General features: G+C 41.8%; 1 protein-coding gene across 1 annotated transcript in view; it reads right to left on the bottom strand.

Annotated features, from left to right (window-relative positions):
* The window catches only part of LOC311016186 (SAM and SH3 domain-containing protein 1-like), a 38,320-nt gene extending 23,904 nt beyond the window's left edge, over positions 1 to 14,416 (bottom strand). Inside the window, exon 1 of the mRNA XM_084013752.1 lies at positions 13,924 to 14,416. Coding sequence (XP_083869878.1) covers positions 13,924 to 14,394 — 471 coding nt within the window. The 5' untranslated portion in view covers positions 14,395 to 14,416. The remainder of the gene's footprint in view (positions 1 to 13,923) is intronic.
* Positions 14,417 to 15,547: the final 1,131 nt, after the last annotated feature.

The following is a 15,547-nucleotide window of genomic DNA, read 5'->3' as shown; positions in this document are numbered from 1 at the left end:
GCGACCTAACATCCTCGGCAAGTGAACCGTTCCCATGAATGAATGGCACTCCACTACCAGACTTTTGACGATGTCATGATTTAACACAGTGACTTGAAGTGATCGGCCCTCAACATCCTCTCTGCACATTGTTTAATGATGCTGCACTACCATGGTGATGCACCTTACCTTATGCACAAGAGCATAAAGCAAGTCAGACCGTTGATGGATAGGAAAACCGCAATGCTTTATCCCTCTGGTTCTCCATGACATTATCAAATCACACATCAAGGTCAGTCTCTCCATTAGGTATTCTCTGTGACATATGACTGCACACACATTTCCTAATGGCACAATAGTTCTGACCAAAATAGGCACATAATTCAACTAGAAAAGTGCACTTAGCAGAGTGCAGAACTCTGGCAGGTGTGTCTGAGGGCATGTGGGTGGGGAGCAGGGCCGGCTGGCTGTCCAGAGTGTTTGCATGACAGCAGGAGAATGAAGGGGAGAGAATATACAGGTTACAGTAATATGCAAGATTAGCTGTCGATAGACCGACACACACAATGAGCTTAAATGTATTCATATCCAGCACTCTGCACAATTGCACAGCAGGACTTTCACAAACAACAATGTCATTCTGGTTAAATATAGACAGAAGAAGAAACACTCGTATAATATTGGGTTGCAGTATTCTCATTTCATTAACGAGAAATAACCGTTTGAAGCAATGAGATTAAGCCTAGGGGATGTTTATGTGTAAACATATGAATGTTTATTATTCCACAATGAGATGCATCCTGTTGTTACTGGTGTGTGGGTTTCCATAGAAAACAATAAGGGGAGTATTTAAACACGAGTTAACTTGTTTGTTTCCACCAACCTGTCAAGATACGGTTTACACCCATGTCTGTCAAAATAGAATCACTTCATAACTTTTCATACATTAGCATAAAATTGTCCTAATTCGTATATCAATCCTTGACTAACTAAAAATGTGTTGGGTAAGGTCACAGTGACCTTGACCTTTGACCACCAAATTCAAATTGGGTCATCCTCGAGTCCAACTGGATATTTTTATCAGTTATAATAAATACATCCAGTGAATCCCAATGTTTTGTCCATTTGTTGGGTGTGAAGATGCAAACGAAAAATAAAACAATAATATTAAAAATATTTCTGGAGCAGGTCACATGTCTTGCCGTTTCTGTGCAAAATAGATTACTTTCTATCAAATAACCAGGAATCTGAGCTACAATCAGATACAACAATTGAGATTTGATACAACTATTCTAGCAGGTCCCTAATCAAATGGTAATTGGTTGAATTAAGCCAATCAATTTCACCCTCGCTTGAACATCGTTGCGGTTTCAAAATGGTAAACACGTTTCAATTTGACAGGTTTAAATGTGTATTATTAAATCCAACCTAAAATGAATTAATCAAAAGACAAGGCAACCCTCATCAACTGAACAAGCAACTTACACGTCCGGATGTCATTGATTCCTCTGCTGACATAAAGTGTGCCATGTAGATATAAGCTGTATAATATCACCAGTTGGCAGTGAGGGAATAGGGATTTACCCAAGCTATCATGTTTGGCCCACTTGTGAGTGTTAAGCAGTATGAGTGGAGTCTACCATAATACATGTCATTTAACATTTCGCTAAGCCACTTGGCACAAACGCCAGGGGATGTTTGGAACGCCCATAGCCTGCTGCCTGGCTCGGATGTTAACAATTAACAGTTATCAGACTACAAGAATTTGACCGATAAATACCATCAGTTAATGAAAATAATCAAAAAGATTTTGCGAATGTGAATAGCTGGTCTACCTTTAAGGTCAGTCCACCTTTAGTGAGCCTGAGCCTGAGTTGTTGCCAAACCCCTTTTACTTAAATCAGCAGAGGGCAAGCAAGACATGGGAACTTGGTTTTTTTTTTGTAGTAATTGTAGTGTAACATTCATAGGCATATTTACTTATTTATATTGAATGAAGTGGCATTCCATATACCTTGACTTGGACTCATCACTTTGGGATTTTATTCAATAATTAGTTGGATGACTTTGCCTAGATTATACAGCTCATGCAGATAGCTTTAGAACTCTGTTAAACCTTTCAAATCTGGTCAGTCTTGGCTTGGTGCGAGACCTATTTTGGATTAAACTTCAACACACTCGGACATAGTCTGGTAACTGACAGGTAGTAAACTGGGGCGGTCACCAAAACCTTGTAAAATGGCCAAAATGTGTTTTTTTTACCGATGTGCAAATGCATGTTTAGGCAGTCATACCAACTCTAAGAAACATCTAGGTCTCAGGGGCCAATCCTTTCTCAAATAGAGGATCAAGAGACCTTACTTGAATAATGTTTAATGTATATGGCAGGTCTGTTGCACAATGCTGTTATACCGGTCACAAAAAACAGCTAATTCCTATTGCAATCACCGCTACTGCTCACATTTATATCTGACCTGTAGCACGCAAGTGACCTTTTTAGGGTTTAATATTTTAATCTTTTACATGGTATAGACAGTTGGTAACCCCCAACATACTGTTGACTACTGTGAGATTAAAAGACTAAGCATGCCGACAGCAGAGCAGGATCAAAGACAATAAACAGAGGACATGAGAATGTAAGCACTATGAAACCCTTCAGCACCGCCACAACACTGCTGGTTCTCAACAAAAAACACAGGGAAATCTGACCAAAGCCTTCTGACTCAACCTGTCCAGATATAAAAAGTGACAATCAATATTTCACAACTGACATTACTTCGTATGCGGATACGCGTAGCCTCACAGAGTGCTACAATTTTGTTTGCCCTGATTCTTTGGTATGATAAAAAACCGGAATGGTTTCAGAAACATACTGTAACATCACCATCACTCTTCTTTGGCTTCCCGGCAGTCACCTGAGGGATACGTCACAGCGGTACACGAGTACGCCAAAGAGCTCTGCTCATGGCCATTTAGTTTCCCAGGAGGCCCAGCCTGCTCCTCAGAAGGTATTTTAGAGGAACATGCTTCTTCACTGTAACTGAGGCAGGAAAAACATGGCTATCCATTATTCAAAGAGTTGCCACATGTATTCAGATAAGATGTAAGAGATATGCAGCTAGGAAGCACTCGATGAGACCGATGAGAAGCAGGAGAAAGACGATTAAACGCTGGCTCCAAACCTTGACTGGGGGTCCAAAATGGTCAAACAATGTCACTTTCTCAATGCATATGACATAAAATAATCACAACCCAAAACTAATGCATTTCTGATGAGGCTCAGCAGAGGTGAGAAATAAGATAGTTGCAATGTATTCTGAACATGTCATGTGTGGCACATACCAGCCATCTGAGCATTAACCTCAATTTAACGGTGTGCACTATGCTGGGGCCGGTTTAAACATTAAACCGGTCTGATACTAAGCCAAAGACCGGACCGAACCGGTTATACCGACCTTTCCCACTTTTCCACAGCAGACCTTTCCGAGTGATACGTTTTTTTATTTTACACAGAAGATTGCGGCGTAATTACGGAAAGCAGACTCAGAATTATGCCGCGATCGTACCGTTAATAAAGAACTTTGCTCTTCGGCGTAACAACGGTGTCTCTTTTTACAAAACATTGCGGCATCGCGGAACCAGATCATCATATACGTGTTGATGATGCAACGGCGGCTAGCAGCTTTTTATCGTCTTCGGATCATTAAATTTCTCGGCTCATTAAATGCTCGGCTCATTAAATGCTCCTGTGGCGCATCGCCTAGCAACACGTCTTCAAAGCGTCGATGTAAACAAATACAAGGTACTGTGCGCGCATCTCCCCCTCCCACCTCGACTGAAATGTGATCTCTGTCTTCCACAACACAATATTATTTTAATCACTTGTCATTATTGCTGCTTATTACTAATGAAAGACGCGTTGATTTAGCTGATTGTTTTTAATTTTCCAGAATGTGCCATAAGGACAAATGCCGGTTCAACCGGTTTGTATAAATTAAACCGGTTTAGCCCAGACACCGAACCGGACCAGTGAAACTGGAAATCGGCACAGCCCTAGTGTGCAGTAGGTGCTCTCAGCCACTGCAGTCCCAGTGAAAAACACACAATAACATTTGGAAGTATCCAGCAGACCCATTGCTAAGTTCCCCCCTTGAAGACAGACTTGGCCAATCATAGCGTAAAATTGGATCCAACCAGGGTCTGACAACTCTCTGGCTCTGGGCCAGAGATTCTCATGCAAGTCATGGTTAAATGTTTTGCAATAGTTAAACTCAATACCCAGAAAGCATGGAAGGAGGTTTTCGCTTCTATCTTTTTTTTTGTTTTTACCAGTTTTCACTGCTAAATCAATTTGACATCCTGGATATATCCTGCAAATGCATATTCAAGACCCGACTGTCTGCATGTTGTCTGAAATTGCTTTTTTATTTCTCTACCATTTATGCAGGGAGTGCAGTTAGAGACAGCATGGGCTACATGGGTGAGGGTTTATCTAATGAGCCTCTTAACTAAGGGTCAATTAACAATGTAAAGTACAGCAGCCTCTTGAAACAAGTGAGAACTACAAAGCATAAATGAGAGAAAGAGGTGTAAAATGTGGATTTAATTAAAACTGAGTGGGACGACCGAGCGATCTGTTCGATTTATTTAATGGCTCTGTGATCCTGCAACCTGAAGTCAGTGGATCAGATGTTACCTAAAAGGTGTAACAAGGCAGTCAATGATTTCCCATACTTTCTGTAAGACCTGACTTACATAGGCATTAATACAATCAGTCTAGTGATATCACTTGCATCCCACTTTCAGAATATTACTGGGTTGTTAAGGTTTCTTGAGGTCTCAGGTTTCCAACATAGGTCTACCCAGAGAGGAAGGTTGAATAAAATATGTGTAGTACAAAGTGCAATCTTTACAACAGTATCCATATAGTGTCAGGATTTAGCACAAATGCATTAATATACAATAATGGCTACAAATAAATAAGATTCAGGACATTTATTATCATTGCAGAAGGATTTTTTCCCTGATAAAGGATATAAAAAAAAATTAGAAAACTAGCCTGATCTAAATTAGATTAAAAAAACAAAAACAATTAAACAATTATCCAGCAGTCACAACATTTCCTATATTTCACATGAGGAGTGAAAATGTGTAGCAGCTCACACTAGCTTATAAAAATCCACTGAGAGAGAAAAAAAGGAGGTTGATGTGAACCAGAGCCAAAACAAATTGAATTGCAGTGTTGCTGCTTCATTTAACTTGGATTTCTTGGAGTAAATATACATTATGTATGCAGACAGGCTGAGATCAAGCGCATTAAATATTCTTAGGAAATAAAATGCAGGATAATGGGGATGAATTAAGAAATCCTGTCCCCTTGATTTCACGTGGCAGTGAATACATGAAAAGACATTTTCTATGCAAATTGATCACCAGGGAGGCAGCTCAGCTTACAGTTTGTTGTGGTTGAATCTTTGCAATAGTGTCAAGTTGATTTTTCATATGAAATTTATAAGGGGGGGGAGGGTCGAAGCTGCTGTGGAGAAGAAGAGAAGTGGTTGGAAAGTGGGTCATAATCTGAAGATGCAGTATTCGCTGCACTGCAGGAGTGTGACCCTTGGCTTTTCCCATGTATAACTTGCCGTAGTCTCCATGAAAGGTCAGTTAAAACGCTGTTTATACTGTATGAAAGCTCTCTTGCATGGGCAGACCAAGGTTACACTGATCCAACCGGTAGTACAGCTGGCTGTCCACGCTACCAATCCGGATGGAAGTAGCAGCAGACTCTGTGGGGAAGCTGACAAATACCACTGCATTACTGCTCAATAGTGATACATTTCCATAAAACAATAGGTTTGCATAAAAAACCACAAGGCAAATACAACAATGTCAGTAAAAACCGGTCTGCAAAAAATGTTTTAAGAGGTGGGAATCATAAACCGCTGATTGAGTCTTGCTAAGCTCTTAAGGCTGTGGGAGCAAAGGCATCAACATAAGACAGGCAATCACAATCGGTCTTTAGGCATTTTCTGAATTTTCTGATGCTCTTTAATTTGATTTGCTCTTTGAGGTTTGCATTTTACTTATTGATGACTGGATACCTGTCAATCCCAGCGCACAAAAGCACATGCAGGGAGCAGAAAAATAGATCAACCCTGACTTTTGATGGATGGATGGCTGTCATGGCACACCGCACAAGATCTATCAGTGGAGGAAATGTAAGTCTAAGCCCGATGGCCGCCAGGGCCAAATCACTAATGGACCGAAACTTAAAGCAGACGGATTGGAAGCCAGAGATTTCCTCTAAGTCACTTGAGTCAAAACACGAAAGTGTCATATCGACCATATCCGTAATACTTGCAAGACATGTACAGCATGAGCATAAAGGAACTTGATGTGTCTACTACTGAATACGCATTTCATTCAATCGTTTTGTCCCCGAGTGGCATTTTCTGACTTTACACACCTCTGACCACGACGTGTTGGAATGGAAAGCTCTTAATTAAGGGTCAAAATCAATCCTGTGTTGTACACGATTGATGCTCAGCGTGGTAGAACTTAAAATTCAATACCTCAACAGTTGCACACAGTATTAAAAGACAGCACTGCAGTGGACATGAACACAATGACACCAAAATATAATATTAATGCACCATTTATGGAGAACAAAATCAACCAAAAATGCATAATCCTGCCAGGAATTTCCTTCACTGTTCATAATGCCTTTGCATAATTACAGTGAATTACATTATGATTATGTGCCACGTGGAATTAGCACTAATTTACTGAGAGTCTGAGCATGTAAACAAACTACAAGCTGCAATCCATAGATGACCTATATTTGAAAAGGAATACAGGACTAATAGATTGCATTATCTGTGATGATGAATGAAAAAAGCAACAAACAAAACTAATCGCTTCTTTTTTGTGAAAAAAATGTGGTTCCATGTTTCCGACAAGTCATAACGGATTACAGTGCAGTTTAGTCAGGCTTCGGTTGATCTCTGTGTTGGTTTAATTGATCATGATGAAATATTTAGTAACAAGAAGCGTATGTTAACAGAGTCTTTATAGACTGACGATTAAAGTATAAAGAAATAAGGAATTGTGTCCGTTAAGTCCTCTTAGTATTACATATATTTACTAAACATGATAAATTACAATACTTTTTACAATGAAACATTTAAATAGTGAAGGTGAATTATTATATATGAATGAACCGACTTTAATGAAATACGCCCGAGGGTCTTAAACTGATATGAATGGCAGAACCTTTACAATGGACCAATATATTGTATCCAATCATGCAAAATGTGGCCCCATAAATAAATAACAAAAGAAACATAAGAGCATTAGAGTAAGGGGGCCTCTTTTCTGAGAGAGAATCTACATCTAGCAACTCAAGTTCATCTGCTTGACCGACTGAAAATACTTGCTAACCCTGCTGAAATGGCCCATCTTGCACATGCAGTAAAAATAGCCCAGCAGGGAGCATCGGTAGACCCTTGTAATGGAACGTGATCAAGGTCAATGTTGAGTGGCTCAAAGACCGACGGAAAAAGGAAGGGTTAGGGCCTCAGAGACACTCAAAAACATCTTTATACACAGAAATCCATGCAGGTTACAGGCAAATCTGCTGCTGGGAAGCATATAAAAGTCTCCAGCAGCTTTAAGACCATCATATGATATGAAATCTAATAGGTGAGTAAATATATCAAGGGAAAACCGATGCACTGACTCACAAGACCAACAAATGAGCAAAGACATTTAAATTCCAACGCTTTAATACAGACTTAATGTTGTTAAGGTTATGGAGTGAATTATATCCTTATATAATAATATAATATAGATATACACATGTCTCTGGCAATCTTTATATTTCATCTCTTGCAAAACAAATTAACAGACACCTGCATGTGCAGCTCTGAGTGCTTTTTCTCTAATACGGACTTAAATCAAACTTCCCGTCTCATTTGAACGGCCTCTTGCGTGCGCCACACAGCAAAACGACCACCGCACAGTGATTTATATTCAGAGAGCGCCACATAGTCTCAAAGACCTACTTAGCATCGTAATACAATAGCTGAGGCAACAGAGAGGTAAAGGCTGTTTCAGTAGCTGGGGCTGCGAATGAAAGGTTTACACACAAAAACCTTCACAATCGGGAAAAGAAAACTCTATTCTTGAGTTTACATCCTGTTAAATCCAAAATAGGGATGAACATGGTGTCGCGCTGGACATACACTAAGTGCGTGATGCACTTCTCTTGGTTTCTCTGGGCGAACCCCTCAAGACATTCTTCTGGATCAGTTTTTAATTTGAAAAAGCAACACCAATTGGAAATCAACTAGATGGACGGGTATACACAGAAGAACAATTAGCTATTATCTGTGTTGAACCTCCAGTCCACTGACGCTGGACAATGCTATTCTTAAATTCACAAATATGGGTCAGGGATTATGCTCTGTTTAACATATTGGGTTTACATTATACATAGCAACGGATTCCCTGTGTAAACAACATACATGGCTGCTTTCACGCAGCGGTGATGTAATGTGCAGTGGCTGAATATGTGCTGGTACATCACAACTGTCCTTGTACAGCCCTGTTTTAGTGGAGGAGAGGAACAGACTACTGCATGACTAACAAGCTGGACACGAAACTAACAAATCTCAAACTAGGATGTGACAAGCGTGTTCATGGCATGTTAAGCTTTTGAGTGCTCGGTGCAATACTATACAACCCCCCTCAGCACCATCAGTGCAATAATCCAGCAATAGTCCTGAAATGGTCCACTGGTTTGCTTTAATCTATCCTGACATAACATGAATAAAGTCCATAAAGTAGGCATTCCCTATAGTACTCTCCATGATGAGAGAGAGGAGGGTGGTAATGGATAGATCACACAGTAACACAACCAAATGTGAATATGCAATCAGTGCTGTGTGTTGGTTTTTTGGTGTTTATACGACCAGTGTTCCTACATAATAATGAAAACTAGAAAATTCCCCCGCCGGGAAATTTTGAAAGGGCCACGGGGGCTACTGCCGGAGTTTATATACATTACGATGAGATTCTTCGAGATTTCAAACGAGACAGAGTTGTTTTAGAGGCAAATACAACTACAAATACTTCGCACTCAACTGTTTGCCAGTACATGTCACCGAACTCAGCTGTCACTCAAGTACTACCGAGTACTACTGAGACTCAAGTACTGAGAACTACTAGGTACTATGTATTGTCAAACATTTGCCAGTACATGCCAGAGCTTGAGTGACACTGAGCTCAGCTGTCACTCAAGTACTACCGAGTACTACCAAGTACTACTGAGACTCAAGTACTGAGAACTACTAGGTACTATGTATTGTCAAACAGTTGAGTGCTCATAGCTGTAGGGGCCAGTGCTCGGTGCGATTGCACCGTGGCCCTAATCAATCCCAGAACTAAGGCGATGACGTGAAAACGCAGCACCAACTCAGCTAATTTGCCCAATATCGGTATTTTTTGGCAAAAGCACACGTTCCGGTACATTCTTCTTCCTCTGTTCAACAGCTATATTCCACAGAAAAATAATCAGGCAGTATGGATATTTCTGTGACCATGGCCAATACCAGATGTGTTCATTAAAAAGGTCTAAAAAGCACCGATATCAGTGGAGCCGCTGTGAACATATCACAAATCACAACAGAAGTCATCTCAGGACACTTAACACAATTTCAAAGTCCCAACAACACCCAGGGGCAAGCGTTACAGCGACAGTGGCGAGAAAAAACTGCCTTAATAGGCTTTTAGGCAGAAATCTGGTGCAGCCCAGGCCCTTGGGTTCCTACTGCTGAGTGATCAGGTTTGTCCTTTGACTGAGGGAAGAAGCCGAAGCACCCCGAGAGCGACGGACAAGCGGGTCCCTCGGGACTGGGGAAAACAACCACACGAGGACAGGACCCAGCTGACCTCAAACAGGCAACGTGTTGCTTTGAGGCACCGTGTTTTCAAGCCTCGTTTTAAAAGCGATGTGTGTGTGCAGCACAGAGGAAACACTGACAGACGTTAGTCTCGTTTTAATGGCAGGTCCCAACCCACACAATGTTGCACCAGTCCTGGTCGTTAAAAAACGGTGCCCGTGTTTCAAAACCAACTTTGTTCCGCAAAAACACGTCTATTGAGTCTCCGTTTTAAAAGCGACAAAGGCAGAGGCAGCTGTCAGCTGCTGCAGAGCCTGTATTTTAGCAGGACCTATTCAGACGGGCTTTTCTTCCATCCGAAAGGGGCCTGCTGCTTCCGCTTGTCCTCCGATCCGCTGGCAGAGCAACACAGGGAAATCTTCTGAACAACTAAGACTTGTTTCCCCATTCTGAAGGTGTTTTTCAGGCCGGGCTCTTCAATGAGGCACTCCGGGGATGTGAAGCCCTTTGTTCACACGGCTAATAAAGGAATCCTTCACAGCAGGGTCTGTGTGTGAGTGACGATATCACGTTTTCTTTGCTGCCAAATGACAAAGCTTATCATTTGGCGCAATGTGTAGAAACCTGAAGTTAACAACTACATTTTATATTTAAGATCTTTTTAGACTACGTCAAGAAGAGACGCTGCAGTTTAGGATCTTCTTATTCCCACTAACTGAAACTATGTCAGGTATGGAGGACCAGTTCAAACAGGAAGACTTTATAGATACGGTTTGGCCATTATCCTTTGGTATAAACATCTTTATTTCTTTGGGTTCTACCTTTGGGAGAAACAAGCTCACGCTTTTATTTGAGGTTAGATTGCCTTTAACATCTATGTTGTGTTAATTAATACACCTTCAGTGAAACACGTGTTGTGGTGCCAGCGTTTAGGTCACTTACAGCTCAACCAGCTTTAATCGAATTACTTTTTTTTCTCTCTCTCTCAAAGGCACTAATAGGTCCTGCAGGCCTGTGTGAACTAGTGATGCATGACTAGTCAGAAAAGCACATTGCTCATTGATTGCACTACCAAGCCCGGACTGAGTAGCAGAGGCATTGTGGGACAACGGATCCACAGCGCTACCATTTCTGAATTTAAAAACCGCATAGAGCCAGACGACACACCGTGCTGTTCTACTTTGCCTAGAAACGAGGCCTGTGTGAATCCGTCTACACAAGGGTAAAAAAAACAGGGTAATATAGAGCAGAGTGAGTGTTTTAAATGTTCCTCATTCTTCTGACAAATTTGGAAAACAAATGTGACTGTAATACGTAGATATATTTGTGTGTGAGCTTCACGGATATTCAAATCCATCTCCGCTCCGCGTTACACTTCATGGTATTTTGTCTAAAAAGAACAGAAAAAGACAACAATGAATTGTATTGTGATTTATATTACAATAACCAAAAATCCCAGACAATGTCTCCATGCATATCTCAACAATGATACCATATTCCTATTATAGTGTGCTGACATTTGGTCCTGCTCTGTGTGAATTTAAGCCAAGTATGGCTGGCAGAGTCAAACCTAGCCTGAAGCTGCTGTATGCTATTTCTAGTGAGAAACTGGGCCGTACTGGCCTACATACCTGCTTCCTGCGACTGTTTAATGGACTAAGTTTGATGAACCTGAAAGGCCAAACTGTTCCAAAACGCTGTAATCACACGGAGCCCACCACCTGAATATTTTAAAATCAACTGCTGCTCTAAAATCAAGAGATATATATTTATAGATTAGTTAATGAGCTGAATGATCATCATAATAAGTACTGAGGAGGATCAACTGGGCCAAATTTAATGAGTCTAAAAGGTTGGCCTATTTTCTACTGAAATGAAGCAGGATTACATAATCCTCCAAATGTTAACCGCACAGCCAAGGCTGGAGAACCACAGTTAAACAGAAATTATTCGTTAGTGATGGCTTACTTTGCAGAGGATCAACCACCAAACCTGCGGAGCATCAGCGTAGCTACTATCCCATTCATCCCTGTACAATCTCGGCAAGCGACGTATTTCACAGGTTTTGCCCTACGAATGAACCTACAACCCCTGTTTGACTGTGCCGACTCCAGAGCCGTCCAAAGAATGAAACAAACTTTTCTAGATCGAGCCAACTGCACCAGCGTGGCTCTGACGAAAGGTTGAAAGTGAATCACAGAGCGCCTTTGCACTTAGTATTGTTCAGCCTCTGAATCTTTCATGAAGTAGCTGTGAAACGTACAATACCATTGGTACACAGGGAAACTTTTTAAAGCAAATGGCACCGCGGGGGTCCCGGCAATTATACAGCTTATTCTTAGAATAAATGCAGCAATTTCCCACGTGGGTACGAAAGCCTGCACGATAGGAAGGCATTATGTAAAAGTGCCGTAGTAAAAAAAGCAGCCTCTGTGATTTCCTGTGACACGCAGATCAGCGTAATCAGCTGGAAAGCTACACCTGGCCCACCAGTCTCTCAGACCCCATCACTCACAGTGGAGCTTTTTTTAAGTTTGTACCTCCTGGAGGAAAAACAAAACCCAAGACTACTTTAAATGTGCATTAAAAGAAGCACCGCTGCTGAGAACAGCCTGCCTTCGGGTCTGGAAGTGTAAAGTTATTCTGGGGTGCGTCCCAACAGTGCTGCTTTAGCAGGGATTCACTGTGACAGTCTGTCAAAATACAGCTGAAACAGATTCACCCGTTTTGCCAAGTATTGTCTCGTGGTAAACAGCAGTTTTCTGTGATGTAATCAAATCCAGGATCCATCAATCCCACCTCCTGCTGATAGCGACGGATAGTTGAAAGTAAGCCAAATGTGGCGCTCAGCTTTTCATCCGTCTCGCCCGCGGATCATTCACCGACACGTTTTACGGATTGAACGGATTTGGTCGAGGCCAAAGAAGGATAACTATCCTCAGCAATTACATTAAATCAGAGTCTCTGCGGTCCAGACAGACCGTGGTCAGGACGGAGAAGACCCCCGGAAATAAAACGGCATGCTGTCGGTAAAGTGTAACATCTGTGCTGACGGCAGACTGATCCAGCGTCCCACTGACCTTAGCCTGCAGAGTTCATTCCTGTTAACCAACTAAAGCATAAAGGCTCTTTTTTTTGTTTCCATCTGTGCCCTTTATTCATCCCCCCCCCCCCCAACACACACACACACGCACGCACACACACACACACACACACACACACACACACACACACACACACACACACACACACACACACACACACACACACACACACACACACACACACACACACACACACACACACACACACACACACACACACACACACACACACACACACACACGACAAGCCATGCAACACGCAGGTCTAACAGAAGCAGTTGATGTTCAGTGCCTTGCTCGAGGACACCTGGACATGAAACCACCAACCTTTTCGACTAGCAGTCAACCTGTTTTAACGGCCAGCCTCTGGTTTTAATGCAAAAAACTTTAGTTTTAATGCATGTTTTATTCAGTAAAAAGGCAGTAAAACGGCGTCTTTAATAAGTAAAGTTGTGAACCCACAGGTGAATGCAACACGTTCATAACCATTATCTGCTAATTGAATGGCATTCTGGGTATTATATGTAGGCCTAAGGCGTCAGAACAACAGTTGAAATGCAGTGTGAATGTAATAAACTATTGTATAAAAGATTTCTTAAAAAAAATGTAGTGGATGTTTGTATCCAGTTCAGCTCACTTTTGCTGTAATTTCAATGAGCGATGAATATCTGAATATACTGTAAATCACGTTCCACCCACGTAGATTTTGGGTCTAAAAGTTATCGATTGGATTCATTTTGACCACTGAATGAAAACGGTTTGATGGATTAAGAGAAAGTGATGTTTAAAAACAGTAGATCTTTGCCAGAGAAACCAAAGCATCCGTGGAGCGATGAAGAAGAACCGTTGGACGTCACACTCTTCATCACCAACGTAACAAATCAACATATAAAAGTGTTTGAGACTTCTTTTTTTAAAGGGAAGTAATAACTGCCTACCTTATGGGTGTATGGTGCTCTTCCCAGGTTGATGCCATCTTTTGCAAGTTTGTCCCTCAGCAGCACTTTAAGCTTCAGTTTGGGATAAGTCACAAATTCATTGCAGTCCGTGAACCTCAGGTTGTGGTTTCCGGGGCAGGACGCCTGGTGTATCCCTGTGCTCGGTGACCCCAAAGTCCCGGAGTCGTCTTCCGGGTTCGAGTGGATGCGAGTTAAAGGGTTCAGAGGCTCCAGGGTGAAATAGTAGCCGGGCGCCTTCATCTCCTCCTCCTCCTCTCTGAGCCGGTGCACGGCTGTGAGCAGCCGGTGTCTGTGGTACTGGATCTGGACTCCTATGGCGTCGAGGTCTGGCTCCCCGATCTGCTTGCAAACCTCCAAGTCATCGTAGCCGTTGTCGATGAAGGACTCCACGTACTGGGCCAGGTGGAGCTTAGACAGCCAGTCCAGGACGAGGTTCGGCCCGTGGCTCATCTTTAAGGAAACACAGGTTATGACCCCTTAAGTGCACGTCATCCTTGACGTTCTCCAAGTTCTCTTGACGTAAGACGGGTTCAAGGCTCCCTTGTTGACCCTGACCTTTGACACCTCTTAGATGTTAGCATGTGAAACCATTTACACAAAGAGGGAGGGGCTGTTTTCTAAGCTTAAAAGGGAGAATATAACTTCTTTGAGGCGTAAACACACGTAAAACAGCGTAAAGTCGAAGTTAGCAAACAACAAAAACACGTTTTTTTTCTCAACGCTAACTTACTCTGTTGTCGTAAAGTTAGCCGGCTTTAATCGAGTTGACCACATTGCTGTGAAGTTGTTCTTTCTTTTCGTCACCACGAAGGTGGAAACGAAGCCGGTTCTCAGGCAGCGTCCATCCTCTTTGTTTCATTCATCCGTTACGGGGTCAGAAACACTCATCCCGATCCAAGAGGAGAAGGTCGACGAAGCCAGAGCGACATTTAACGGCCACGAAACCGCCGGTAGAAAAGAAGACGGGGTATTATTGTCTGTTTGCTCCGAGCGGAGCCCGACTTTGTGCCTCTCGCTTGCGCCGAATTCAACTTCGCCGTCCCTCCGCTCCATCCGCCGGTCCGGGCAGCGTGTGTGAAGATGCGCAGCTCGGCTTCACTCACTGATGTAGTTTTCTTCTCTTTTTTTTTTTTTTGCCCCGCTGGACGACGGGAGTTCAGGGAACACTGGCGCCACCTGCAGGGGCTTCTGGGAAATGTAGGACTCGTGAATAAAATTAAATAATAAAAAAATAAATGGATAGATAAATAACGAAGTTAAACCACTTTGGGTAAAATAAAAATACATGGGCATTTAATTAAAAAAAAAACAAGACAACGAAATAAAAAATAAAACCTGTATTATTTTACATTCATATGAATTTCTACACAGTAAACCCAAGATCCAATAATGTTCAATCTGGAAACATCTTTAAATTAAATAGAAATACTAAAAAATGTTGTGCATAATTTAAAAAAATAATTCAGCTTGTTTTTTTTAAACTGTTGGATTTGTGCTATAATTTTATTTGATCATTTAAGTTCAGTTAAGTTCAATATTATCAAGTATAGGTTCATCGTTAATTTAAAAAAAGTAAAAAGACTTGAACACTAAAAATATAACA

Source organism: Eutrigla gurnardus (assembly GCF_963514095.1).
Source record: "Eutrigla gurnardus genome assembly, chromosome: 7".
Taxonomy (NCBI): Eukaryota; Metazoa; Chordata; class Actinopteri; order Perciformes; family Triglidae; genus Eutrigla; species Eutrigla gurnardus.
Note: the sequence above shows the minus strand (reverse complement) of the source record. Positions and strands in the feature narration are given on the sequence as shown.